The following is a 24,003-nucleotide window of genomic DNA, read 5'->3' on the forward strand; positions in this document are numbered from 1 at the left end:
CCCTCATTATCACCCACACAGCCATTAGCCACATTCTGAGCCATTTATTTAACAATCCTATACCTCAGACCGCTTTTGGGCCCTGGACGAGGCCCTCCTTGCTCCTGGCATGGGGGCCGTGCAGCCTGTGGCCATAATGTCAGTGGCTATAACCGCTTCATCTGCCGCCGCTCCTGTCGGCGTTGCCGTTTCTCATTGTGCTCTGGTGCTGGGGTGCCACTGTCTGCTGTGAACCAAGGGCCCAACACATTCACCCACAGAAGGTAAAGGGCCCGGCCCGGAGCCTAGGACAGAAAAGTTAACTTGAAGCCTGGTGCAGGAAATGAAAGAATAGAAAGTTTAGATGCCCCAGTCTCTTCTTGGGAGCCCTACAACCCACGCACCAGAAGCCAGAAGGACCAGATGTAGAGGGAGAAGCAGCTGAGCACTTGCACGATGGCTGTCAGTAGAATCACATCCTTAAGGTGCCTGTGAATAGAAAGGAGGCTGCAAGGGCCAAAAATAGGAGATGGGCCCCAGTTCATCTCCCTTCTACTCTTTCAAGTTGTGGGCAATTGTGGGTCTTGGGCTATCTGGGCCCCAAAACCCCAGCCCTGGGGCCGCTCACCTGGGCTGGCAGCGGGGGACACTCACTCTGCCATGCCCTGCTCCATGTTGAGGTCCATTCCACCATCCATCAGGGCCCCATCCTCAGAAAAGGCTGCCCGTGCCATTGAGCTCATAGAGTGGTAGCTGGCCCCATATACTGCCAGGCTAAAGCCCAGGGCCATCTGCAGAATAAGAATGGTATCAAAGACCAGCCACTAACCCTACACACTCACCCACTCCCCAGGAAAGGGGACACTTACCCAGGCCCAAAATGAGGCAGATGAGTAGAAGAACACCAAGGTCACAAGACAGTAAATGGCCTGTAAGCAGATACATGGTCAGGCTGGAATCAAAACCTACCCTAAACCACGGGTCTCCCTAGACTGTGACCAAAAGTTAGGCTAGGCTGTGGAAAGAGACAAGTTGTTTCTCATAGGGTTGTGGGGGAAAGGGGTCTGTTCCCTGTGTCCTGAGTACCCCGGCTCCCCTCTGATGTGTCAGTCCAGGAAAGAAGGCCCTGTGTATTTGGGATCAGAAGAATGGGCTCAAGTTCATCTGAGACTCAAACCCTCATTTGGTTTTTTTGGTTTTGTTTTGTTTTGACTACTCAGCACTTTCTTTGTGCCAGGGTCCATTCTCCTTTCTTTAATTGTAGTTTTCTTCTGGAAAACTACACATGGCTGTCACATACCACCCACTCACTCACTCACTCACACACACACACCCAGAAATGAGGACAATGGGACCTTGGGTGGGCACAGAAGAAAGGAGGAAGGCACTTACATTTGCCCCCAGTATGATCCGCAAATAGAACTTCAGAGTCTCTCTGTTCTCTTCAAATATCTGCTTCTTCCCTCTCGTGCCCACTTTGCCCTTGGGCTGCAGAGGGATGGTAAGATACTGTCAGAGCCCTCCTCAGCCAGGGTCCTCCTCACCCTGCCCACCACTCTGATTAGCTACAGAATTACTCCTGCACCTAACCCAGATCCCCATGGTGCTCAATCTAGCACAATCCTAAAGATGTCCACCCCTCCTCCATTCCATCCTGGTTAGAGCTGACACCATCTGTGCTGCGCCCCTTAGCTACGATCGCCTCTTGCTCACCCTGGAAAATTCCAACACTAGGCTGGTATGTCCTGGTTCCCCTGGTCCAGCTTTGGGCTGACCAACCCCTTCAAGGGGGACTCCTGAGGGGCGCTGAATGGTGCGCCCTTCCGGCCTTTGCTGGAGTAGTCCAGATCTTGGCTGACGCCCACCCCCTTTCAGGCCCCTAAGATCTCCGGCCAGGTCTGGGACAGCCTGGTACTGACGCTCACTCCCCTCCCGGACCACTTCTCCTATGGTCGTGCGCGGCTCCATTCCGCCCGCTAGCTCTAGTACGGTAGGGCCACCTCACGGCGCCCCCCTCTGGCTGACCCGCTTCCCTTGATGTCCTTCCTCTGTTTTCAGTCTCCCGACCCCGGGAAGGTTCGGCCATTGCGAACCCCGCCCTACCCGCCCTCCTTACCGCCATGGCGCGACGCAAACACCCAGCAAGGAAAACAAGGCAGAGCAACCGAAACCGCAGTCAAAAGGTACCACATCGGCAGCACAGGCACTTCCGGTGCAGACCCAAATCGTCACAACTGTGACGGAAGTGGGGGATCCACTTCCTTCCCAAGACCCTCCCCCCGAAAGTCGGTAAGACTACATTTCCCAGAAAGGCTTGCACGGGGGCGGTGGCGGCTGGGATGCGATGGCGGAGTCGCTGCCCCAGGAGGTGAGAGGAGTCCGCCCTCAGGCTTAGCTTGGGACAGGCTCCGCCCTCGGGGTCCCGGGCTGTGGGGAGGGGCTGTCAGACAGCTCGCCCGGCTCTGCCCGCCTGGCTGAAACGACCCGCCGGGGAGATCCCAGGATCTGCTGGCTATGGGTAACGGCCCCGCCTTTGGGCCACCCTATCACCTTAGCTTGGGGGAACCATTCTCTCCACCCCCATCGGCCCCACGATTTGGTTGCCTCGTCACCTCAATCAGGACAGGGTCTCAGCCTACCCACCTCTCTAGAGATGGCCGCCCCTTCCCCCTCAGTTCTGGAAGATGTCCGTTTCATACAATCGTCCCCGAAGGGTAACCGGCCGTATCCTCGTTGGCCTCTTTGGGGTGATCACTTCATTCCCTTTGCCCCTCCCCCTGGCGGTGGGAAGCAGACTGCCCCCTTCAATCAATTCCAGGCACAGTCGCTGAATTACTTCACCGAAGACAGGCCTGCTCCCCACTCCCTAGGCCCCTAGTGATGGCTGCCCCTACCTCCTTCACCCCATGGGATGTTTGCGCCTTTTCCTTAGCCTGGAGCAAGAGCACTCTGTCGCCATTGGCCAGAGACAGAGAACAGGTTTTGTTGCCAGTGGTCTCTTGGGATGGTCTCTCCATCCCTTTTGCCTTGAGAGTTGGCAGCCCCCTCCTGCTGTCCGTGAGAGGCAAGTCACCCTTTACTCATTGGCCCGGGAACGGTGGTCCTTCTCCTTAGCAAGAATAAGACAGCTCCCACTCCGCTGACTCCCCTGCCATGGCATCCTTTATCTCCTGGGCTCCAGAGGATGTTTGTTCCATCTCCATAGATCCTAGGAATGACCAGTTTTATCTCTAGTAGCCCCTTAGGATGGGGTTCATGGGATGGCCTCTTCATCCTTATCACTGCCTCTTCTTCCCTCTAGAAAAGCTACCCCCTTCTCAGTTCAAAGAATCATGCTCCCTCCCCTCAGAGAGGACAGGTGTACTGCCCTCTCCCTTTGCTTTTTGGGTTGGTTGCTGAGCCCCAGAAGACAGGATGGCCACTGTCTTAACTTGGCTCAGATAGGTTTCCCTGCCTTCCCCTGGGATTGGGGGCTTAGTCAGTCCCAATCTCATCAGTGTTCTCTTCCCCATGCCTAGCCTTCCTGGCCTAGAAGGCTGTTCTCCCCAGTCCCCAGTACTTCTCTCAGGTAAAATGATCTGCTTTATCTCCCCATCCCTTCCCTTAGCAAACCTTTGGTGAAAATAGAGGTAGAGGGCTTTGGTGAAAATAGAGATATAGGACTGTCCATCTTTAGTTCAATCCAGTTAAGTATTGGCTGAGTACCTTCTGGTGCTAGGAATCAAAGAAAGGAAGAAGAGATTAGAATGCACTGGTGAGATCAAGGTTAAGGAAGGGCATTCCAGGAAAGAGACCCACATAGGCAAAAAGTAATAGGCATGCTATGTTTATAGGACAGTGGGGAGACTGAACTGGGGAAGCTCTGGAATCAGGGATCCGGTCAGGCATAGGGCCTGGCAGTGCTGACCCAAGAGTGGAGATTTTGTCCTCAGGGCATTAGGGTACCCTGCAGGTTTTCATCAGGGATATCCTAAGACTGAATGCTGTTTTTTTTTTAAGGAAAGTTAACCTTGTTGCAGTGTGCAGAATGACTAGCAAGGATGAGCCTGGAGGCAGGTGGGAGATTGTAGAAGCGCCCCACGTCTGGGGTAATGAAGATCTGGGCTGCTGAGGTTCTAAAGTTTCAGTGGTAAAAATATTAGTAGCAGCAATCCAGCAACCATTTATGGAACATCTACTAGTTGTCAAGCACATTATATCTATTAAATATATGTATATATACCTGTATATATGTATATGGTATGGAAACTGAAGCTGAGAGAGGTCAATTACCTTGCCTGAGGCCACATAAGTCACAGAGCTCAGAAGCAGTAGAGTGGGGATTTGAATGAGTCTAAGTTAGCCTGGCCTAAAGCTTGTGCTGTACACCTGTATCTGACAGCAAGGGACAGAAGAGCATGAAGAGTTCAAAGTATCAAGATCTTCAGGTGAGATGCACTGTTGGCACTGAAGTTCAGATACTGGAAAGTTGGGAATAAGGGATGCTTTAGACTGAGAATATGAATTTTGGTTGAGATAAAGGTGATAGTAAAACATTTAGATGAAGGATCCTGTGGACAATTGGCAACACTGGACCAGCACATGAATGATGAGACAATAGGGGGATACTGAATTGTTGGTTATTCCTGTAGAGGTAACTGTTGAAGCCATGCAAACAAATTTATTATCCTCGGAAATAAACCTCAGATTGAAAGACCCAGGTCTGAACCCTGGGTGCCACAGAAGAATCTGGAAACAGGGCAATTGGAGTGGTGAGTGGAGCCCTGGAAAACACAGTGTCACAATGGTCCAGGAGAGAAGATTCCAGAAGAAAAGAATAGTTAATATTAGATCATTCCTGGCCTCACAGGCGACTCCATTCCCGGTCCCTTATAGGGCTTCCAGGCTCACAGAGCATGTGTGGAGTGACGGCCTGAGCACCTGGGCTGGGTCCTGCTGGGATCATAGCTTAACAGCCAGCTGAGAAAGCAGGTTGGCAGTGGAGAAGATGGGGAAAGAGGGAAGACCCAGAGCCTGACCCGTGATGGCAGGTGGATGGGGTGTGGCTTCTGAAGATCAGAGGAGGAGACCTGACTTGCTGTGTCTGAGGTCCTATGCCAGACCCTTTACTACGTTACTTGATGCTCACCATAACCCATTTAGATCTCACTACATTTGCCATTTTATAGATTAGAAAGCAAGACTCAGAGAGGTCAGGTGATAGATAAGCAATTGAACTAGGTTTATCTAGTCCCAGTGCCCAGGCTCTTTTTTACCAAACTGAGTGGGAAGTTTGCTTTTTATCAATCAGTACAAACCTGCATCCAGGCGGGGCTCAGGAATGGTTTGTTCACAGGAAAGATCCTTAGAGGCTGGAGAGGGGAAGTGAAGATCCCATGAAGCTTAGGATTAAAGATGAACTAGAAGCCAGTATTCCAGTCCCCTCAGACCTACTATTCTACCAGGTGGAGAAGGTTCCAAAGGCCCCCAGTTCTTACAGTTTCCAATGTCCTGTCTTTTTCCCTCAGATGCTCACATATATTCTGAGCTTCCTGCCTCTGTCAGATCAGAAAGAGGCCTCCCTCGTGAGTCGGGCTTGGTACTGTGCAGCCCAGAATGCTCTTCGGGAGGTAAGGTGGCCACCCTCATCTGGCCCATTCTCAGTTGTCTGTCACTTCAGTTTGCTTGTGGCCCTGCTCATACATCATCCATCCATCCATCCATCCATCTATCCATGCACACTTGTTCACACATATGTTACATTCATACATACTTGGCTCTGGGTACAGTGCTGGGACTTTACAGATGAATAAGACATAGTCCCCTGCCCAGAGGAGCTCATAGTCCAGTGAAGGAGAAAGACAAGTACGTTAGTGATCGTGATGTCGTGTGTTGGGTGCTATGACATTGGAATGAAGGGTGCAACAAGAACAGGAAGAAGGGCATCCAAAGGAGAGCAGCAGCATCAGGGAAAGTTTCCTCATGGAATAGGATAAGGGTGAAGGTTGGTCTTCCATACTGGTAACAGCACAGGTGAAGGCGCCAAGGTGTGAAACAGTTCTGGATATGACCACACAAGTTCCATGTGACTAGAACTTAGATAGAAGTGGTGGGAGATGAAGCTAAAGAGAGGTCAGGCTGCAAACTGGCACTATTGCTGGGGTTCCATCCTGATTACCATCACGGAGCCTTTAAAGGAATGTTAAGGCAGGGGAGTGACAAGGTGTGATGTGTCTTAGATCTCTGCAGTGCAGAGTGGACTGGAGAGGATGAGTCGGGGTGTGGGGAGACAGCCCAGCTCAGAAGTGCATGCAGACATCTGTGACAGTTTGAAAGGCAAGCAGTGAAAGCTCCTTGTTTGTTTTAATTTTGACTTCTTTGAATATTCCTGAGGTTGAACAGTTTTCTCATTAGCTGACCATTTCTATTTCCTTCTCTTGTTTATTCACGTTCTTTATCCATTTAATCATTAGCATCGTAGTATTTTCCTTATCCATTTGTATGAACCTTTTATATATTAAAGAGATTAATCTTTTACATATTCATTGAAATATATTCCTAACATATTTGCCTTTGAATTTGATTTGTAGGTATGTGCTTATTTATGAGATACAGAGGTTAAATTTCTATGTTGTGGATCCTGAACATCTTTTGTTTTCTTGCTTTTTAAATTTGGAGACCCCTTGCCTCCTCAGTGATTTGATGTACCTCATATTTCTCTCCTTTTTTTTATTAGACTCTATTTTTTAGAGAGGTTTTAAGTTCACAACACAATTTTTTCTTCTATTTTATGGTTTCAATTTTTATAGTAATTTTTTTAATTGGCGAAATTTATTTTGATTTATGCTGTCAGATAAGAAACTAAACTAATTAGTTTTCAAATAGCCCTCATACCATTTATATATAATCTTCCCCTTCCTTTCTGGGTTGGACTTCTCCTCTGTCACACATTAAATGTGTGTATACACATAGGGTCTGTTGTCATGTAATCTGTCCTGTATCATTGAGCTTAGTTAGTGTGTAAAGATAGTTGGACTTGTGGAAAATTGAAGTATGAGACATCTAGATGGTGAGATGCAGTTGGTTGTTGAATTTCTGAATGAGGAGTTCAAGAGAAATGTCTCAGTAATAAATACAGAGTTGGGTATCATTACAGAATGGGTAGAGGTTGAAACATGGATCTAAGTAACTTGCCCCAGGGAGCACATGACGATCCATAGGAAGAGCAGGCCGCAGAATCCCCAGGGGGAGTACACCAGTCTAAGGGCATGGTATGGAGGAGGCACCAGTGAGGCATAGAGGAGATTCCAGTGAGAAGAGGGGGCAGAAGTCATAAGTGGAGAGCATTTACAGTGTTGAGTGGATGACTAACAGTGTCATATCCCATGAAGAGTCCAGAAAATAAAGAGCAGATAGTGTCTGTGATGTCCAATGTCCAGAGAGGTCCCCAGTGACTTCAGCAACACTTGGCATCTGGAGGAAAAGCCAGGTGTGTGGAGGAATGAATGAGATAAGGACAGTGTAGACAGTTGACCTCCTTTGCAAGAAATTTCCCCACGAAAGGAAGGAAATAAATGGGGCAATGATGAGAGGTTAAGGGGACTTGACAAAAGGGTTTCCATTGGGAGAAGTCTCAAATGTGTTCTTATGCTGCGGAGAGTAATAAAGGAGGGGCGAATGTGAATGAATGAAGAAGAGAGGTGAGAAATGGTGGATGCCACCTGAGGTGATACAGGCCTGGTCTTCGATAGGGTGGGGAGGATGTCGCTTCTCAGGAAGTGGCAGTGCTGAGGAAGCTCCTCTGAAGCTAGTGGCCTCTTTGCTGGGTGAATCTGGGGGCCACATTGTCATAGGGAAGTAAAAAGAGAGGTAGAGGCAGGGCCCTCAGCACAAAGGCTTGGAATCTTCCAGGGCAGAAGGAAGTGGGAGAGTTACCAGAGCTGCTCAGAGAGCCCTCACTCACTCAGATACTGATGCTGCCTGTCTGTGCCTAGCCCTGTGCTGGGCCCTGGGGCTGCAGGGCTGGGGGAGGCACAGCACTTGTGAGTTGGTAGTAAGCACAAGCCAAAGGAGTGGGTAGGTAGTAGTAGTGCTGCATTTGGAGTCTTGTATGGGACACAGGGGATCAGAGAAGATTCAGAAAAGACTTCATGGAGAAGGGCGTGCCTGGGATGAGGCTAGAGAGGGGAATAAATATTTGCCAAATAGACAAATAGGAGTAGGTGAGAGGTGAGACAACCCTCACACTCATCACTACAACCAAACAGAAAAAGCAGCCAAGTGGAGGCATGGCACCATGAGGCACCAATAAGAAGTGCCATTCCCAGAGCCAGGGCTGGGGGCGGGAGGGAGGGGGAGCGGGGGCAGGTGTGGGAAAGCTGGGCGCAAAGAAGTAGGCAGGGCTCCAGTGCTGGCAGAGAAGCTCAGCCTCCGTCGCATGGAGTAGAGAACCTTCAAGGGGTCTGAAGAGCATAGTCAATTTGCCTTTTATAAGGATCACCTGGTGACAGTACCAAGACTAGAATGGAGCCAGAAAGACTGAGGGCCAGGACCTTCAAAAGGGGACAACTGCTGTAATGTATTTCTGAGAGACAATACAGGAACCTGATCTAGGGCACAAGCTATGAGGCAGGAGCAGAGGGACATGCATGGTACAGTGTGTCAGAGAGATAAGATGGAAGGGACTTTGGTCACCATAAATGTGGAGTGTGAGAGAAGGGTCTAGAATGGCTCCCAGATCTCTGACTTGGGTGACTTGGTAGAGGGCACTAAGAGTTAAGAAAAAGGGGCATCAGTGGGGGATAAGACAGTGAATTCAGATGTGGTCATGTTACACCTGTGTATCTGGCAAGTTCCATCGGGTAACTAATTCCCAGGGTCCGCAGATAAAGTCGTTGGACTGGGATGAAGTGCAGTCTGCCAGGGCGCACAGGGAGGACAGCAGAGAGTGTGTGCATGTACGTGTGTGTGTGTGTGGTGGGGTGGAACATACCATGAGGAACTCACTCTCTCTCTTCTTTGGTGACCCCAAAAGAGGCTGATGGGAAACAGGCTAGACAGTAGGAGGAGAAGACAGTAGGAGGAGAGCCAGGCAGGCAGAGCCACAGAGCCCCCAGTGGGACATAGCATGGAGGAAACTGGCCATCCACAGCAGGTGGCATGGCAGAAAGGACACTTGTAGGAGGTCTGAGAGGAGCCCCCAGGTGTTGACGACCTTGCTGGATGGGAGGGGTAAGTGGGTGAGGCAAGGGGTAAAAAGGCGGCTAGCTCAGGTATAGGTGTGCCCACATGCTTCCAAGAGACCTGACATCAGAGGAAAGGGGAGAAGCAAGAGTAATGAGGAGAGGGAGGCAGGATCAAGGGAGGCCTTTTTTGTGACTCTGGGGCATTTGTAAACTGAGGAAGGGGCAGTGGACTGCGGGTTACTATGGAAGAAGGTGGGGCAGGCCCAGTAGGCCCAGAGAAGGGGATTAGGAGCAAGAGAGGGAAGGAGATTAGGATGGGTCCTGACAACTGGTGAATATGAACAGGGCAAAGGGAGGGCCTTCCCACCTGATGGCTTTGGCTTCTCTCTGAAACACAACAGGTCATCTCTGGGAAGGTTGGAGTGAGGGGAGGGTGGTGCACTTGTGTCAGGGGCTGGAGAGAATGGTGGGCATGGAGAGAAACCTTGAGAGGGATGAGAAGAGAGCCAGAAGGTGGGGAGGAGGTGGCAGTGGGGGAGGCAAGAGGGGAGACTGTGGCTTCCACAGGCAGAATTCTGTACTCCCAGCATAGACCCAGAGGAGGCAGCAGTCTCATAGTCCCTGGCAGGGCTGGGGGCAAGAAGAATGGGCACGGCAGCATGGCAGGCAGGGCCACAGGACCCCAAGGAGAAGCAATCAGGGCAGAGGTTCTTTGAGTCCAGCAAATAAGGAGAGGGCAGGAGAAGAAAAGTGGCCAGTCAGGAAGGAATAGATTAGAATAGGATAAGGGAGTGAGGAGAAAGAGGCCAGGGCAGAGTTTGAGACCGTAGAATCCACCATCTCAGCACTGGGGCTCCTCCAGCTAACTGTGAGGCCTAGATGGGATACTGACAAAGACCTATTTGGTGGCTCTGCAAAACTCAGCCCCACCCGGGCTGGGAGCACTGGAAGGCCAGGCCACAGGTACATGGCATCTAGGGTTCTGCTGACATCCCACCACAACCATGTCCCAGAGAGCAATTTTCAGAATTCATCGTCAGGAACCATCTTCCAGGGCTCATATGTGGGCAGGTTGATAAGGAAGCAGCGCCCCCTGCTAGTATGTGCTACCAAAGATACTGGTTCACCAAAGCATGACTGGGGTTCATTCATGCCTCACCAGACCAAGCTAGGATGCTGGATTGATGACTTGTTATTCTCCCTGACCTACCCCCACTTAATCCCAGTTTTTCTCAAATAAGAAGATAGACAAAGGCAGTGCCCCCCTGCCCTCCCCCCAACACAGGATCTGCCCATTCCGGTGAGAGCCTGGTTGCCTGCCACTGGGTTGGTCTCTGTGAAGAACTCAGGACAGCTCAGCTTCTGCCCTCCACTGCCTTCTCTTGCTTGGGGTGTTTATAAAGGCCCCCAGGAGCCTCTGGAAATGACCCCCAAGGTCTAGCTCCTCTCTATAGACCAAAGCCCCTGGGTGCCAGAGCATACACTTTCTTCTGGAGAACAGCATGCCGTTTGGGATCCCTATGCCAGCAGATGGGAGAGCCATTTCTCTATCAGATGGGTTTCCAATCTTGCCCACAAGCCTGCAGTTTCAGCTCAGGGCTTCATTAGGTACAATGAAGTCTTGGCCTCTCACAGTCAAGGGATATGTGCCCCTTTTAGCAGATTTAGGGCATTTTCCAAATGACTTGGCATTGACTGTTAAGATGCCAGCATTGTGAAAAAAGGACATGGGACTTAGTTGGCTCCTTTGTGGATGAGGCAGCTGGAACTAGAGCAGATATGCTTGCAGTCCTCCTTTGGACCTCTAGAAGCATCTTCCTAGGGCCTAGGAAGGGTACCTTCCTACACTGGGGCTAAAGACCAGAATCCAGGAGCCTGCTTCTTCTGTCTGCTGCTCTGCTCCCCACAAATGAAAAATATCACTAAAAGGCTGCTCCTGGGCACCTGCACTTTGAGTCTAAGGCAGACCACCTGGGTGATGGCTTAGAGGCTGCCCCCACACCACCAAGAAAAACAGTGGGGAGCAAGGAGGCGGTCTTAAATCTCAACACACACACACACACACACACACACACACACCCCTCCCAGTAGCTGCTAAGACCTGCTTTACATCAGGTCCTGTGCCTTTATTTGATGGGTTTTATTGCCACCAACCAACCCTGGACTTGGACTCTAGGCTGACTACCATTGCCCCCCCTCAGCTGTTCATCTGCCTGTTCATAGGGAGGTTGTGGGAGAGGGAAGAACATGAGAACATTCCTGGCTGCCAAGGCTCAGGAAGCAAGAGAAACAAGGACTACGGCAGGCCCCTGGGGGTGGGAGGGTGGGGGCACAAGATGTGAAGGTGGAGGTAGTACTGCCTCGGCAGCCAGCCCTGCTCTGCGCTTGGCAGCCACGGCATACTCTTCATCATCAGAATGCTTCCTCTGTCAGGCAGGGCTTTCAAATGGCTGGAGGTCTGCTTTACCATTCTCTTCTAGAACCTTTTCTCCCTGCTCTTTTCATCATTTTGTATTACCTTCCCCACCCAGTGGGATCTTCCCACTCTCCTTAAATCTTAGAGAAGAACGCAGGCCCTTGGGGTTCCCACTACTCCATTGTCTCCCAGTGTCCACGAGAGGGGGCTGTGGGAAGTGATCCTCTGGCCCACAATCCCTACATTCCTGGAATGGGATCTGGACAGGGAGCCCGGTTTGACCCCTGATTCCCGTGGAAGTAGTCAGGAGCCGGCCCCCATTTCTTCCCTTCCCTTCCTTTTAGGCTCCATGCCCAAAGTGGGGCTTGAACTCATGACCCTGAGATCCAGAGTCACGTGCTCTGCCGATTGAGCCAGCCAGGTGCCCCAGGCCCCCATTTCTCACCACACACTCCTTCCCATGAGGACAGCCATAGGTATCTGTTTCTCTCTGTGACAGAAACCAGCCTAGTTTCTGTACCCGGGAATGAGTTTCATGTGTCTTCCTGGGAGAATCCTGTAATAAGTGTCTTGTAGGAGTGTGTATTATGTGTCATTTCTACCTTTCTGACTTCCTTTTGATGATGTTCTGTGGGGTAGAAGTGGGGAACATCGCTTGTTCTTGCAGTAACTTACAGGACAGGTTTTTTAGAGAGCTTGCTTTCCTGCATCCATCCTGTTGATGGATTAAAGCAAGAGCTTTTGAGTACTGCTTGCCTGCACCCTGGGCTTCCATCAAAGGTAGAAAAAACCTCCCCCATACCTGTTCCTCACAGACCTGTCCCAACTTCCCTTTGGCACAAAATCAGGGAAGTTTCTGTGAAAACTGGGACTCCCCAAATGTCTACGCAAGCCAGCCTGTTCTCCTGACTTAACCCTGAGCTCGCCTCTGAGCTCCACCCCACACCAGCCATGGACTCTTCACTCTCCCCTGTTCCTCCACAGCAGGGCCAGCCCCACTTTCTTGGCACCACAAGATTCATTCTCTTAGCTTCTGACCACAGAAATAGGAGACTTCTCCTTCCTTACCTGGACAAAGAAGATGGACACTCCAGAGATGAACCCCGGGGATCTCAAGCACATCTTGAACTCTGGAACCTGCAGGACCCACACATGTTGGTGCGCACACACATATGCACACATGTATGCACACGTTTTTGCTGACACACAAAACCCATTTTTGCAAACATTCATGTGGCTAAGATACTGAAGCCACCAGGGGACCAAGGCCTCACTGCCTGCCCTAGACTTCTGGCACCTGGGCCACCCAGGGCGTGGTGGTGACAATTGCTTTGCTTCTTACTGCCTTCGGCTGTTCTGAGGGCTATTTATATGCTCGAGAAAGTGAAGGAGGCTGGTTGCTTAGCTAATGCTGAGCTCTGACTCTCTGGAGTAGGACCTGAGTCTGTGGGTCTCAGGGCCACCTTCTGAAAGGCCCAAAGTTTGGGATCTATCATACTTTGTCCTTCTGCCTCCTGGGGGCTTCACTGGCTCTCCTCTAGGCCACCCCCAGCCCCCTGTCCCCAGCATGCCAATGCCCCACCCCTCTGTAGGCATCCAGTCCCATCCATCACTAACCTTCCTGCCCTCCCCTCAAGTCATCCCCTTTGACCCCCAGAGTGACTTGTCCCCTTCGACCACACATGACACCGCACAGCACAGCGGTCTCCATTGTGACAGGGTCCTTCCCTGATCTCTGGCTTCAGAGACCTGATGGCCAACCCTCTCTGAAGCCAGAGGGCTAACCCCAGTCCTATTGCTGCCCCTTAGACCAATGTGCAGTACAACATCCCTGTGTCCTCTGCCTCCCTCCCGGCCATCAAGAGCCTGGGCCTCAGGGGCATCACCTGCATCAGCCTGACCAACCTGGATGACTCACCAGCTTCGCATGAGGTGCTGGAGTGTGTTGCCTACCACTTGGGCCCGCATCTGCAGAGCTTGTGCCTCAGTGGGGGCAGCCCCTCGGAGGCCGCCTTTGTGGCCCTGATCCTAGGCTGCCCAGCCCTGCGTATCCTTGACCTCAGTGGCTGCAACAGCCTCTTCACATCGGGCATGCTACTAGCTCAGCCTGAGACGGCACAGCGGGTCCAGCAGGTGTTGAGTGGCCTCTGTGAGCTCAACTTGGCTGGCCTGTGGGACCTGACCGACCTCAGCTTCAACCGGCTCAGCAGCTGTGCCCCCAGCTTGGAGCGCCTCTCCTTGGCCTACTGTCACCTCACCTTTGAATTAGGCCCAGCCTGGGGCTCCCTTGGCCCCCAAGACTCCTCCCCCTCCCAACTCTCCTTCCACAACCTGCTGCGGTTCGTGAAGGAAAGGGCTGGTAGGCTGCATGCCCTGGACCTGAGTGGCACTGGCTTGCTCCCTGAGGCCCTGCAGGCTCTGGGTCAGGTGGCCGGGCTGCAGCTGCAGGAACTGAGCCTGCATGGCTGCCAGGACCTCTCCACAGAGGCTGTGGCTGCCCTTTGCCGCCTGCAATCGGGCCTGATCTCCCTGGACCTCGGCGGCTGCTCAGGACTGGCTGACGGGGCACTCGTGGCCATAAGCTGGGGCCTGGGACACCTGCAGCGCCTCAGCCTGAGGAAGCTGCAGCGGCTGACAGACGCAGGATGTACGGCCCTGGGGGGCCTGCAGGAGCTGCAGAGCTTGGACCTGGCAGAGTGCTGCCTGGTGAGTGGGTGGGGCCTGGCTCAGGCCCTGGGTTCAGGGCACAGAGCCCCAGCCCCACTGGCCTCCCTCAGCCTGGCCTACTGCGCCTCACTCAAGGTGAGCACACCATCTCCTTCCTTCCTCTCCAGGGCTGTGGCTGGGGGAGTTGCACATGTGGCAGCAGGGAGGAACTGCCCAATGTTTATGTCCAAGGAACAGTAGTGACAACAGAACTTAGGACACAAGGGGAAAGGAGCCTGGACAGACAGTGCTGCTGCCAGCACTCCCCTGCTCAGCCCCTACCATGTGCCTGCATGGAGGGAGGTCCAGGACACCAGGCTGGCCCAGCCCACAAGGTGGCACACACCTTGTATGCAAAGTGCTCGGTGACCCGGGCAGTCTGGGTAGGGGTACTGAGTGCAGGTGTTCGTTCTGGAGGCAGGAAAGATGAAAGAAGGGGTCTGCAGGGAATGGGCACCGAGGCTACACAGGGAGGTTGCTCAGGCAGGGCCTGACAGAGGTAATATGATGTGTCACAGGGTCATTTCTTGGCTGCAGCCAGTTCATTAGGACTCAGCCCTGTCCCTCTGGGTGGCATCCCTAACTTGGCAGTATCAGCCTCTCCCTCTTTAGTGGATCATTCCTTCAAACTGTCAATGTACCCAGGGCATTCCAACCTGAACACCGTCTCCTTTCCCCCACAAGTGCTTCTCTTGCCCTGCCCCACTCTGTCTTCCTGTTACCGCCATGTGTCTCTTTATCAGCTCTCCCACGTATCTCTGCATCTCTTTACAAACCAGCTTCCTCTACTCTGCCCTTAGCTCCTGCTTCTGGCAGGTGGCAGCCCTACCCCCACAGTGACCTCAGAGTTCTGCTTCACATTCTAGAGGGAGCATACCTGACTGGCTCAGCTAGGGTCAGATGTCCAATGAGGGTCCAATAAGCTGTGGTCAGAGGGCTGCCTCAGCCCACACCTTCAGGAGGGGCCTGGAGTACAGGCAGGGCAGATACTTTAGAAACTTCCACCTGCATCCTTCCTGCCCCAGACAATCTAGGCCTTTGTCCTCCAGCAAACTCCTCCTGGTGTCCCTACCTTTCACCAACACAGGAACATTGTTGCTTCCCTCTATGGACCCACTGGTACCTCTCTGTTGCCTGTGGGGCTGGAATCTTGAGTAGAACCTGCATAGGGACCCTTGCAGAAGTCACCTGCTCATTGCTCTCTCCTTTCTCCACTTCCCTCCTAGGATGCCTCAGTGCTCTCCCTGATCTCAGTGCTGAGCCCAAGCCTCAGGGTGCTAGACTTATCTTCCTGTGTGGCCCTCACCAACAGGACCCTGCAGGCCATCTGTGCCTACCTAACCCACCTCTCAGTCCTGCGCCTGGCCTGGTGTAAGGAGCTCCAAGACTGGGGACTTCTGGGGCTGGGGGAACCAAGTGAAGAGCCTACACAGGAGCCCCAGGTGCAGGTCATGGAAGGCGGGGGCGGTCCCTGGATTCAGCTACCCACCCCCACCCCCCGCCCCTCCTGAATGTCTCTCTAGGACCATTTGAGGGCCAAACTCAGGAGGAACCTGAGAAGCAGGAGCCTCTTCCCACAGCTACATCAAGAGTTGGAGCATCAGGCCTCAGGCCCCAAGGAGCCTCCCCAGCCACAGGGCCCTTCCCTGCTCATGCTGCGGGCCTTGCAGGAGTTGGACCTCACAGCCTGCAGCAAGCTAACTGATGCCAGTTTGGCCAAGGTGTGGGATTGGGACTGGAGGTGTGGATAGGCTGATGATCCTGGCACTAGACCCAGGCCCAGGCCAACCCACTCTTTGCTTGGAAGAAGTTCCATTCTCTTTGGCTTCTGCTACCTCTGGCTGGGGGTGGGGGAACCTGGAAGAGCCCTGGCTCCAGTGCCCTATCATACCCTCCCACTCCTCACCCCATCCTTGCAGGTGCTCCGGTTCCCCCAGCTGAGGCAACTGTCACTGAGCCTGTTGCCAGCACTCACAGACAAGGGTTTGGTGGCTGTGGCCAAGGGCTGCCCCAGCCTGGAGCACTTGGTGCTGAGTCACTGCAGCCTCCTCAGTGATGAGGGCTGGGCCCAGGCAGCCAGCTCCTGGCCGAGGCTGCGGCACCTCAACCTATCCAGCTGCAGTCAGCTCACAGAGCAGTGAGTTGTCTGATGATGCCACAAGTCAGTACAGGGGCTGGGCTGGGTCCCCATGCCAGGTCAGGCACTCACTGGAGGCGTCCCCACAGAACTCTGGATACCATTGGGCAGGCGTGCAAGCAGCTCCGGATGTTAGATGTGTCCATGTGCCCTGGTATCAGCATGGCTGCCATCAGGCACTTCCAAGCCCAACTGCCTCAGGTGGCCTGCATCCAGTCCCGCTTCGTGGGAGGGGCTGACCTGACCTTGACGCTCTAGGGGCAGGTCAGTAACCAACCCTTTGGCCCAGCCTCCATTGCCCTGAGTCCCCAGCCCTGACCTCTTGACCTGGAGTTTGACCGAATGCCTCCTACCCTCCTCTGCCACATACCCCAAGCTACAAACTCCTTTTCTAGGACTGGGGATAGAACTAATCCGGGGCAGCACAAGGGGCTTCCTGCTCCAGTCTGCCCTACAGCCCAGCAAGCACCTCTTCCAGCTATAGGCTGCTGCCACAGGCCCATAGAAATGCCAGCTCCTGCTCTCCTGACCAGGCCTAGGTCCGGAGGCCAGGCCCACAGGTGGGATGCCTCTGATGTTGGGGAGGAGCCGACCTTGTGCCACTTGCCCTGCCCACTTCTCACACCTAAGGCCTGTGCCTCACCTTGTTCCCTATAAGGAGCTCTCCCAGCCCTTACCAGCACGGAGTTTTAGCAGCCAAGCCACAGACTTTGTTGTAAACTCAAACAAGATTAAAAATTCCAGATCTTACCTCCTTGTCTGAAGTTCTCAGGCTAAAGGGCTCCCTCCCCTCCCTACCTCAGTTGAAGCAGCCCAGCCTAGCCCAGGGACAACGTGGACAAAACACCAGAGGCACATAGACAATTTCTTCCTTACACCTGACCTAAAGCACCACAGGCACCACCAGCAAGTCCTAACTTCTTCCCCAACATGGTTGGAGACTAGAAGCCTGGAGGCCTCTCCCAGCATGAGCCTCCAAGCATGTCTTGCAGGAAAGGCACATCCCAGACAGACCCGAGGAGCACAATGATTAAGGATGCAGTGGTCTTCAGAAAGAAAAAAAGAGAGAGGACAGGATCTCTGGCTTGGAAGGGTCATTAGAGGGCATCTAGTCCAACCTCCTAAACAGTGCCAGTGACTTCTCAACAGCAGCTCTGAGAAGCCACTTGGCCCTTCATGTGTCCACCCACACTTTGTCCATCTATCCATCAGTTCTAGGAACAGCTAGCATGGCTGCCTGAGTGCCTGCAGCACTGTACTTTATGTGGGGATTCAGAGGTGCCAAAGCTTTCCCAGCGCCCCGGTCACTGGGGGAGGCAAATTAGCCAACAGACAGGGACAGTCCAGTGTGCAGGGCATGCATAAATAGAGAAGCACCTGGAACTGGGAGCCCAGGGGAGCAATGAACATACCCTGGGAGATCAAGGAAAGACTCAAGGCAGTGAAAAGCGAGAAGGGAAGGAAGAGGGCAATCAGAAAGGACCAGGGAAATGCACAGTGCAGGCCAGAGCTGGCACTGGGGAGGAAAGGGCGGGTCTCACAGGATGTAGGGAGGATGCCAGCTTGGATCAAGCACAGAGAACTCTGCAAGCCACAGGCCTTTTATTAGATGGCATAAACCACGTGTCTGCAGCCCATCTTAGCTCAACTCTGCTCAGTTGGGAAACTGTGACCATCATCCCATGGACAACAGGGAGGCACTGAAAAATACAGGTTGGGGGTAGTGTGCATGTGAGTGTATAATCAGATCAACTTCATGTTTGAGAAAGACTTGGGGTATTGAGGACCAGAGGAGCAAGGCAGGAAGTCAGGAGATTCTTGCCAAGATGTTGGTGGCCTGGACAAAGGAGTGGAGACATTGGGGAGGAGGAACTGATGCTATTAGAAGGCTTAACTGCATCTGGGATCCTGACCTCAATTTCCATTTTGAACTCAATAGCAAGTTGAACTATTCCAACTGTGGTGGGAAGTCTCTGAATGTAGGAGTGGGCATGTTGGGCCCTGGAGGCCTGAGTCAGAAGCAGGTGCTCTCCCAGCACATTCTCCAAAGAGATGCCATTTCATCAGTTTTCAAGGTAACATGTTGATGGTCAATACTGTTAAAAAGGTACTGAGATGGTGTTGAGAAATAGCGGTAGTGAGAGGCACAGAGAAGGTCAGAGTGGTGGCAGCTTTCAGCCTGCCCTGTGGCTTGGTGTGCTAGCCTCTGAGATTGACCTCCAGCTGGGCCCAATACCCCTCACCACTTTCTGTCCCCAGTGGTCTTGCCTGTCCGTGGCCACCACCACACCCTGCTGCTGCAGTGGATTTGAATCAGAATGCAAGGCTTGCACTGAATTCCCTCATCAGAATCAACACATCCTTCCACCACCAGGGGACAGGTTTGAAATCTTGAGTTTGCCCTTCAGCACAAAGCAGACCCAGCTTCACATCTATTCCTTCATGCCTCTCACCAGAGGGCCTCGAAAAGGACAAAGAGCAGGGCCAACCAGGGCTGAGGACTGAGTTCAAACTGTTAGGAGCCTTTTAGAAACATGGCTTTCAGACTAGGCCCCTGCTCATGTTGCCCAGGAAGGCATCCACTTAGGACAACACCTTCTGCCTTGCCACAGGTCCCTCAACTGACCCCCCAGACCATAGGCCATCCCTCTCTGCAGGCCCAGCACTCAGGAAGGCTGAGGACTCATCTTGTGGAAGGACAATAGGTCCAGCTTGTCTCCAGCCTCCTGCAGAATACCCTCAGCTACGGCTCCCCAGGTTTGTGGCCCCAAGCAGTGACCTTGACCTGATGCCCCATCTCATTTGCCAGCTAAGCTTGAAGGCAGGCTTGGCCCACAGGTTCAGAACTGGCTCGACACATACATAAGAGCCAAGCAGACTTTATTTCTGCTGCAGCCTCTGTTTGTCCGGATATCTGGGCTTTTCCACCCTCCACTCTTCATGGTTGCCGCAGTGCCAGCAGCTGTGGCCCACGGCCAACCTCACTGTCAAGGTTCAGGGATGCTGCAGTCATAGCAGAAGTTGAAATTGGTGGGGGGCGGGGGGATGGGAGGTGGCTGCTCAGGAATGGGCACATTCTCCAGCTCCAACAACCGCAGCTTGGTCTCCATCGTCAACAGCTGTTCCAGGTCCAGCCGAGTCTGCTCACTACCCATGGGACTTCCCAGCAGGGCGCTCAGCCCATCTGTCCACAGGTGGAACTGGGGACAGGGCCAGCTCCATGAGGGCCTGCCCATCTCTTCCCCGGCCCATCTGCCCAAGTCAGCTCAGCCTGGCCCAGACACTTACCTCCCGTTTGGATGGGGCGATGAAGTTGAGGTATGCCTCCTCCTCCCCATGGTCATAGCTGACTGAGAAGGCTAACTCATAGAGATCCTGGGGAAGCCAGGGAGCTGAGAGCACTGAGCAGGGAACAGGGCAGGGCAGATGTGGGTGGGAAGGAGCCCCTGTCTTCCACTACACTCACCTTGTTCTGCTTCCCTGAGCCTTTCTCCCGGACGTGGGGGCAGTCTTTGCCTGTTAGCACTGCCTTGATATCAGCCACAGGGACTGCAGGAAGAAGGCTAGGCTGATCACTGGGACCCAGGTGGTCCTGCGACATGGTCTGGGGAGAGCAGGTGGCTGATCCTGACCCTTGCCCCATTCTTACGCTGCTCAGGTAGGCTCTCAGGGGTGGGTGGGCTGGAACCCTCCTCCACGTCCCCATACTGCAGCACCTTGTGGTTAGGGGACAGGCAGCAGAACCACAACTTGTCTGTGGGTAGAAAGAGAAGATGGAAGGAGTGACAAGAGGGGCCCTGACCCCAACCCAGCCACCCAGCCACCCAGCCACTCTCTGCCCACCCTCCCCTCAACCACCCTGGCGTCGCCGGCTGCTGATCTTGCGGAAGAGTGTCCCCTCGCAGAGGCGGAGCAAACGCTGCTGGCGGATCAGGCCCATGAGTTCCGGCTTCAGCTTCTCCCGAAGCTCCCTGGTGGGGCAGGGGTGGGGAGGAGGTGCTTGGTGACTGGGACTGGGGCAAGGCCCATGGGCACTAAGGAAGGTGGAGCCAGGACGGGGATCCACTCCCATCTACTCACAGTATGGGAGGGGCCAGTGTGCCCTCCTGATGCAGCCGCTCTGTCTGTCTCAGCCGCAGGACCTCCCCGTAGGGGAGCGCGTTCACCTTGGTTCGGAAAAGCTCCAGGGAGCTGGGCTTCAAGGCCAGCGTGCGGGCCAGCTGCTCCCGCACCACTTGCATGACCTGGAGTCACCAATTCAGCTCAGTACTATGCTCTGGACCCCTACTCAGAAGAGCCCCTGCCCTGGCTCAGGTCTCCTAGCTTCCACCCCACCCACCTTGTCAAAGTCCTCCTGGGTGGCCCGCATCTCCTTCCAGGTCTTATTAAGCAGCTGGATGCTCACACAGAAGAGCTCATGGAAACTCTGGTCTTGGCTGAAGAACATGGGTGAAAAATCCTGGGCTGTTTCGGAGCCTGGAGCAGGGGGGCAGGAGGGGCTCAGGGAGAAAGTGTGTGCAGCCCCTGGCCCTCTCTGCCCTTCCGTCCCCCGTTCCTGGACACGCTGTGCCCAGTCCACTCACAGGGCTCCCCAATGCGGAGCAGCTCACACAGCAGCACAGTCAGCTGGATGCTGCTCCGGGCAAAGGGGCACTCATGCTTGTCCTCACGGCTGCTGTTCTCCAACACAAACTGGGGTAGTGGAAACAGAGAATGGGATAGAAGTCGCAGCTAAGGCAATACAGACTCTGCTTAGGTGGCATCCTACTGTATCCCTTCCACCCTATCACTGACCCGGCTGTAAGCACTAGGTGCATGTCTGGAGAAGTAAAGCATGTTGTCCAGGGCCAACAGGCCGGGGGGCACTCGCTCTAGATCCTGTGCAGGGTTGCTGTTCTGGGGAAAGAGGGACAGGTAGCTCAGTAAGGACTCCAGGCCTCTGGAACAGAGCAGCCCTGGGTTGAGGCAGGGGTGGGGAGCTAGGGAGGGGTTGCTCACGGAGAAGCCCAGTTTTCGAAACTCGCGGGCACAGAGGGAACGGCGACGGTCAGCACTCAGCCCGGTGCCCAAAGACTCCCCTTCAGGATCAAAGGCAGCCTGGCGCAGGGCCTGCAGCTGCTCCCGCTGTTCCTGGGGTCATTGTTGTGGAATAAGGGAGTATCAGGATCATAGATTCAAGGCCATTCTCTAGCTGGCCCCAGCCTTGTGCACTCCAAAAGCACCCACCTGGCTGTAGGGGTCCAGTGGTGACCGCATACGTGGCTCCAGCAGCCCCAACATAAGGGCCTGCAGTACGTACAAATGATGAGCCATCTCATCGCCCAGCGGTGCTGCACTGTGGATGATGTTCTGCAGAACAGCCAGCCCACGGGTGTGAGTGTCGGCTTACTGGGAGAGGGAAAGTGGGGAGGGGTCTGCCTAGCCCAGTCCTTCCTACCTTATAGATGAACTGGCGAAGGTTTCTCTGCCACAGGTAGTCAAGCATGTGCTGAGTTGGGTGGGAAAGGGACTTAGATGATTTAGCCCCACCATGAGCACCCACCCTGCAGTCCCAGGATAGAGCACAGTACCCAACAGCTCCTGCCCCCACAGCCAGCCACCAGATGGGACACTCACCTTGCGTTCAGTAGAGCTGGCCCCCTGCAGCAAGGCTGTCAGCAAGGCCATAGCCTTGGTTTGTAGCTGCTGGTTCATCCTGGGGCAAGAAAAGGAGGGCTCAGCTGGCTCTCCAGGGTCTCGGTCCACACCCCTCATCTGTATTCCATCCCCACCCCCAGACACTTACACCTGTAGGTGTACCAGCAGCCTATCCAGTGGCACCTCACTTTTGACCAGCTGGCCCAGGGCAGGGCTGCTCAAAGTCACACTCTCCAACAGCCTGAGAGCCAGGGGCTGCACAGTTGCATCCATCAAGTTCATGTTCACATAGCATACCACCTGTAACAGGGGAAGGGGATTGTTAGCATTTCACCACCATGGAAGGCCAGATCCTGACCCCACCCCTGCTGCCCCTAGAAGAGGCAACCCACCTTCCTAACAAAAGGGATGCTGAGCGTCTCCCAAGACACCATGCCATGTTCCATGAGCTCCAAGAAGGCCCTCAGTGCAAGGGCCAGCAATTCCCCTAAGCTGGGGGGACATATGGGGCTGAGCAGGACCAGACCAGGACCCCCAGCCCCACCATGTCCACCACCCACCACAGTCCTGTGCTCACTCATCTCCATCCTCAATGATGGTGCCTAGTCTCTGAAGCCCATCACGGCTGATGACCTCCTGGGCAAAGGTCATGTCTGGGGCCAGCAAGACGAGGTGCTGCAGAGTTTCCCGGCGCCTTTCACGGCTCCCACACTGCAGCCCACCCAACAGTCGCTCAGCCTCAAGGTCCTGGCAGGGGTGGGAGAGGTGAGGAGGTTGGGTAGAAGAACTGAGGTGTGGGGACTCAGATGTCCACTAGGTGGGGCACTGCGGAGTTGGAGTCCCGGCCTCCAGATCTGGGGCAGAGAGGAAGGTGGGCAGGAAGGAGGCATAGAAGAAGAGCAGGAAAAGAGGGTGGGATCAGTAAGGGCATTACTGGGGCAGTGCTGAGGCACAGGATGCTGCCATTCTTGATCTCTGTACGGTTCTGGAGAAGATGGAAAGAAAGGGAGAGAAGTCAAAAAGGGCTCTGAGGACTGGTCAATTGGGGTTCTCGGTGAGGGAGGGTTTGGGAGTCAGGAAAAGATCACATTCCAGACAGTGGGATGAGTCTGAGTAATCAAGACCAGGTGTGCTTGCAGGGGGTGGGGATGTCACACAGTGGAATATGGGCCTGGCGGGGAGTGGAAGACTCACGTTCTCAGTGATGTATTTCCTATGTCCATCAGCAAACTGCAGGGCATAGCGTTCAGAGTGAACCAAGCTCCACCTGCGGGCAGCAGAGACTCAGTGAGGCAGGTAGGGGGCGCCCCTCCCTTCTGCCCTCCCATCTCCCAATCCCCTCCCCCGCCTGGCTAGCCTGCACTTACGCGTCGCACACCTCCTTCAGCACAGCAGCCAGAGGCTTTGCCTGCAAGTGAAGAGGTCACTTATGGGGCAGGTGTGGGGAGGAGTTGGGAAGGAACCTGGGAGTTCCGAGGGGAAGGGGGGCGGCCCAGAGGTGAGTGGTGGGGTGAATGGAGGCCAGACAGGCCTAGTGACCTGGTCCAGCCGGATGAGTTGCGGGATGGCGTCACGCATCTGGACCGCGATCTTCACCACGTTCCTCGGGGGCGCCATGGTCCGGCTGGGCGGGGACGCCTGTAGTTTCCAGACTGTCCAACCTCCGGCCGAGGGCGTGCCTGGTCTGGTGCCTCCGAGAACGAGGGCGTCTCCCTGTCCAAGGCCTGGACCCCGTGGCCCGCACTCAACGGTCAGGCTCGCTCCAGGCCAAGCGCCGCGGCCTTCCCAAGGGAGCCAGACTAGTTCCGGGTTGGAGTCCCGGGGGTAGGCGCCTGCCCCGCCCCAAGAGGCGGCCCCGCCCCGCCCCAAGGTGCGGCAGGTGGGGGCGGGGAGGATGGGTTGCCAGAGCAGCCACACCTCCCTTTCCGGCAAGGTGACCCACCCGGTCCCACCACCTATCCAGC

The 24,003-nt window shown here is 54.2% G+C and overlaps 3 protein-coding genes across 10 annotated transcripts; 1 reads left to right on the forward strand and 2 right to left on the reverse strand.

The window, feature by feature from the left end:
* Positions 1 to 24: 24 nt before the first annotated feature.
* On the reverse strand, positions 25 to 2,218 carry TMEM208 (transmembrane protein 208). 2 transcript variants are annotated; one of them, XM_030297217.2, is made up of 6 exons: positions 2,096 to 2,218; positions 1,372 to 1,467; positions 849 to 908; positions 634 to 770; positions 384 to 468; positions 25 to 284 (listed from the first exon to the last, which is right to left on the reverse strand). In XM_030297217.2, the coding sequence occupies exons 1-6, from the start codon at positions 2,099 to 2,101 to the stop codon at positions 147 to 149; spliced, it is 522 nt and encodes a 173-aa protein (XP_030153077.1). In that variant the 5' UTR covers positions 2,102 to 2,218; the 3' UTR covers positions 25 to 146. The 2 variants fall into 2 exon arrangements, with proteins under 2 accessions (XP_030153077.1, XP_030153076.1); XM_030297216.1 differs by having other exon boundaries at positions 384 to 486; positions 2,096 to 2,181.
* On the forward strand, positions 1,911 to 17,146 carry LRRC29 (leucine rich repeat containing 29). The gene is made up of 8 exons (XM_030297215.1): positions 1,911 to 2,268; positions 5,487 to 5,588; positions 12,544 to 12,717; positions 13,369 to 14,361; positions 15,492 to 15,707; positions 15,846 to 15,986; positions 16,185 to 16,402; positions 16,492 to 17,146. Exons 1-8 carry the CDS (start codon positions 2,017 to 2,019, stop codon positions 16,658 to 16,660), a joined length of 2,265 nt encoding a protein of 754 aa, XP_030153075.1. The 5' UTR covers positions 1,911 to 2,016; the 3' UTR covers positions 16,661 to 17,146.
* A 2,119-nt stretch (positions 17,147 to 19,265) lies between these two features.
* ELMO3 (engulfment and cell motility 3) lies at positions 19,266 to 23,987 on the reverse strand. Of its 7 annotated transcripts, XM_030298087.1 has the most exons (20): positions 23,579 to 23,987; positions 23,407 to 23,447; positions 23,234 to 23,306; positions 22,974 to 23,024; positions 22,617 to 22,786; positions 22,432 to 22,531; positions 22,188 to 22,339; positions 22,019 to 22,097; positions 21,840 to 21,890; positions 21,629 to 21,751; positions 21,401 to 21,532; positions 21,197 to 21,298; positions 20,986 to 21,094; positions 20,742 to 20,878; positions 20,483 to 20,646; positions 20,261 to 20,373; positions 20,052 to 20,156; positions 19,869 to 19,951; positions 19,691 to 19,777; positions 19,266 to 19,602 (listed from the first exon to the last, which is right to left on the reverse strand). In XM_030298087.1, the coding sequence occupies exons 1-20, from the start codon at positions 23,654 to 23,656 to the stop codon at positions 19,390 to 19,392; spliced, it is 2,163 nt and encodes a 720-aa protein (XP_030153947.1). In that variant the 5' UTR covers positions 23,657 to 23,987; the 3' UTR covers positions 19,266 to 19,389. The 7 variants fall into 7 exon arrangements, 6 of the variants coding, with proteins under 6 accessions (XP_030153947.1, XP_032447217.1, XP_030153944.1 ...); XM_032591326.1 differs by lacking the exon at positions 22,974 to 23,024; XM_030298084.1 differs by having other exon boundaries at positions 21,197 to 21,532.
* Positions 23,988 to 24,003: the final 16 nt, after the last annotated feature.

This window comes from Lynx canadensis, chromosome E2 (assembly GCF_007474595.2).
Source record: "Lynx canadensis isolate LIC74 chromosome E2, mLynCan4.pri.v2, whole genome shotgun sequence".
In the NCBI taxonomy this organism is placed as follows: Eukaryota; Metazoa; Chordata; class Mammalia; order Carnivora; family Felidae; genus Lynx; species Lynx canadensis.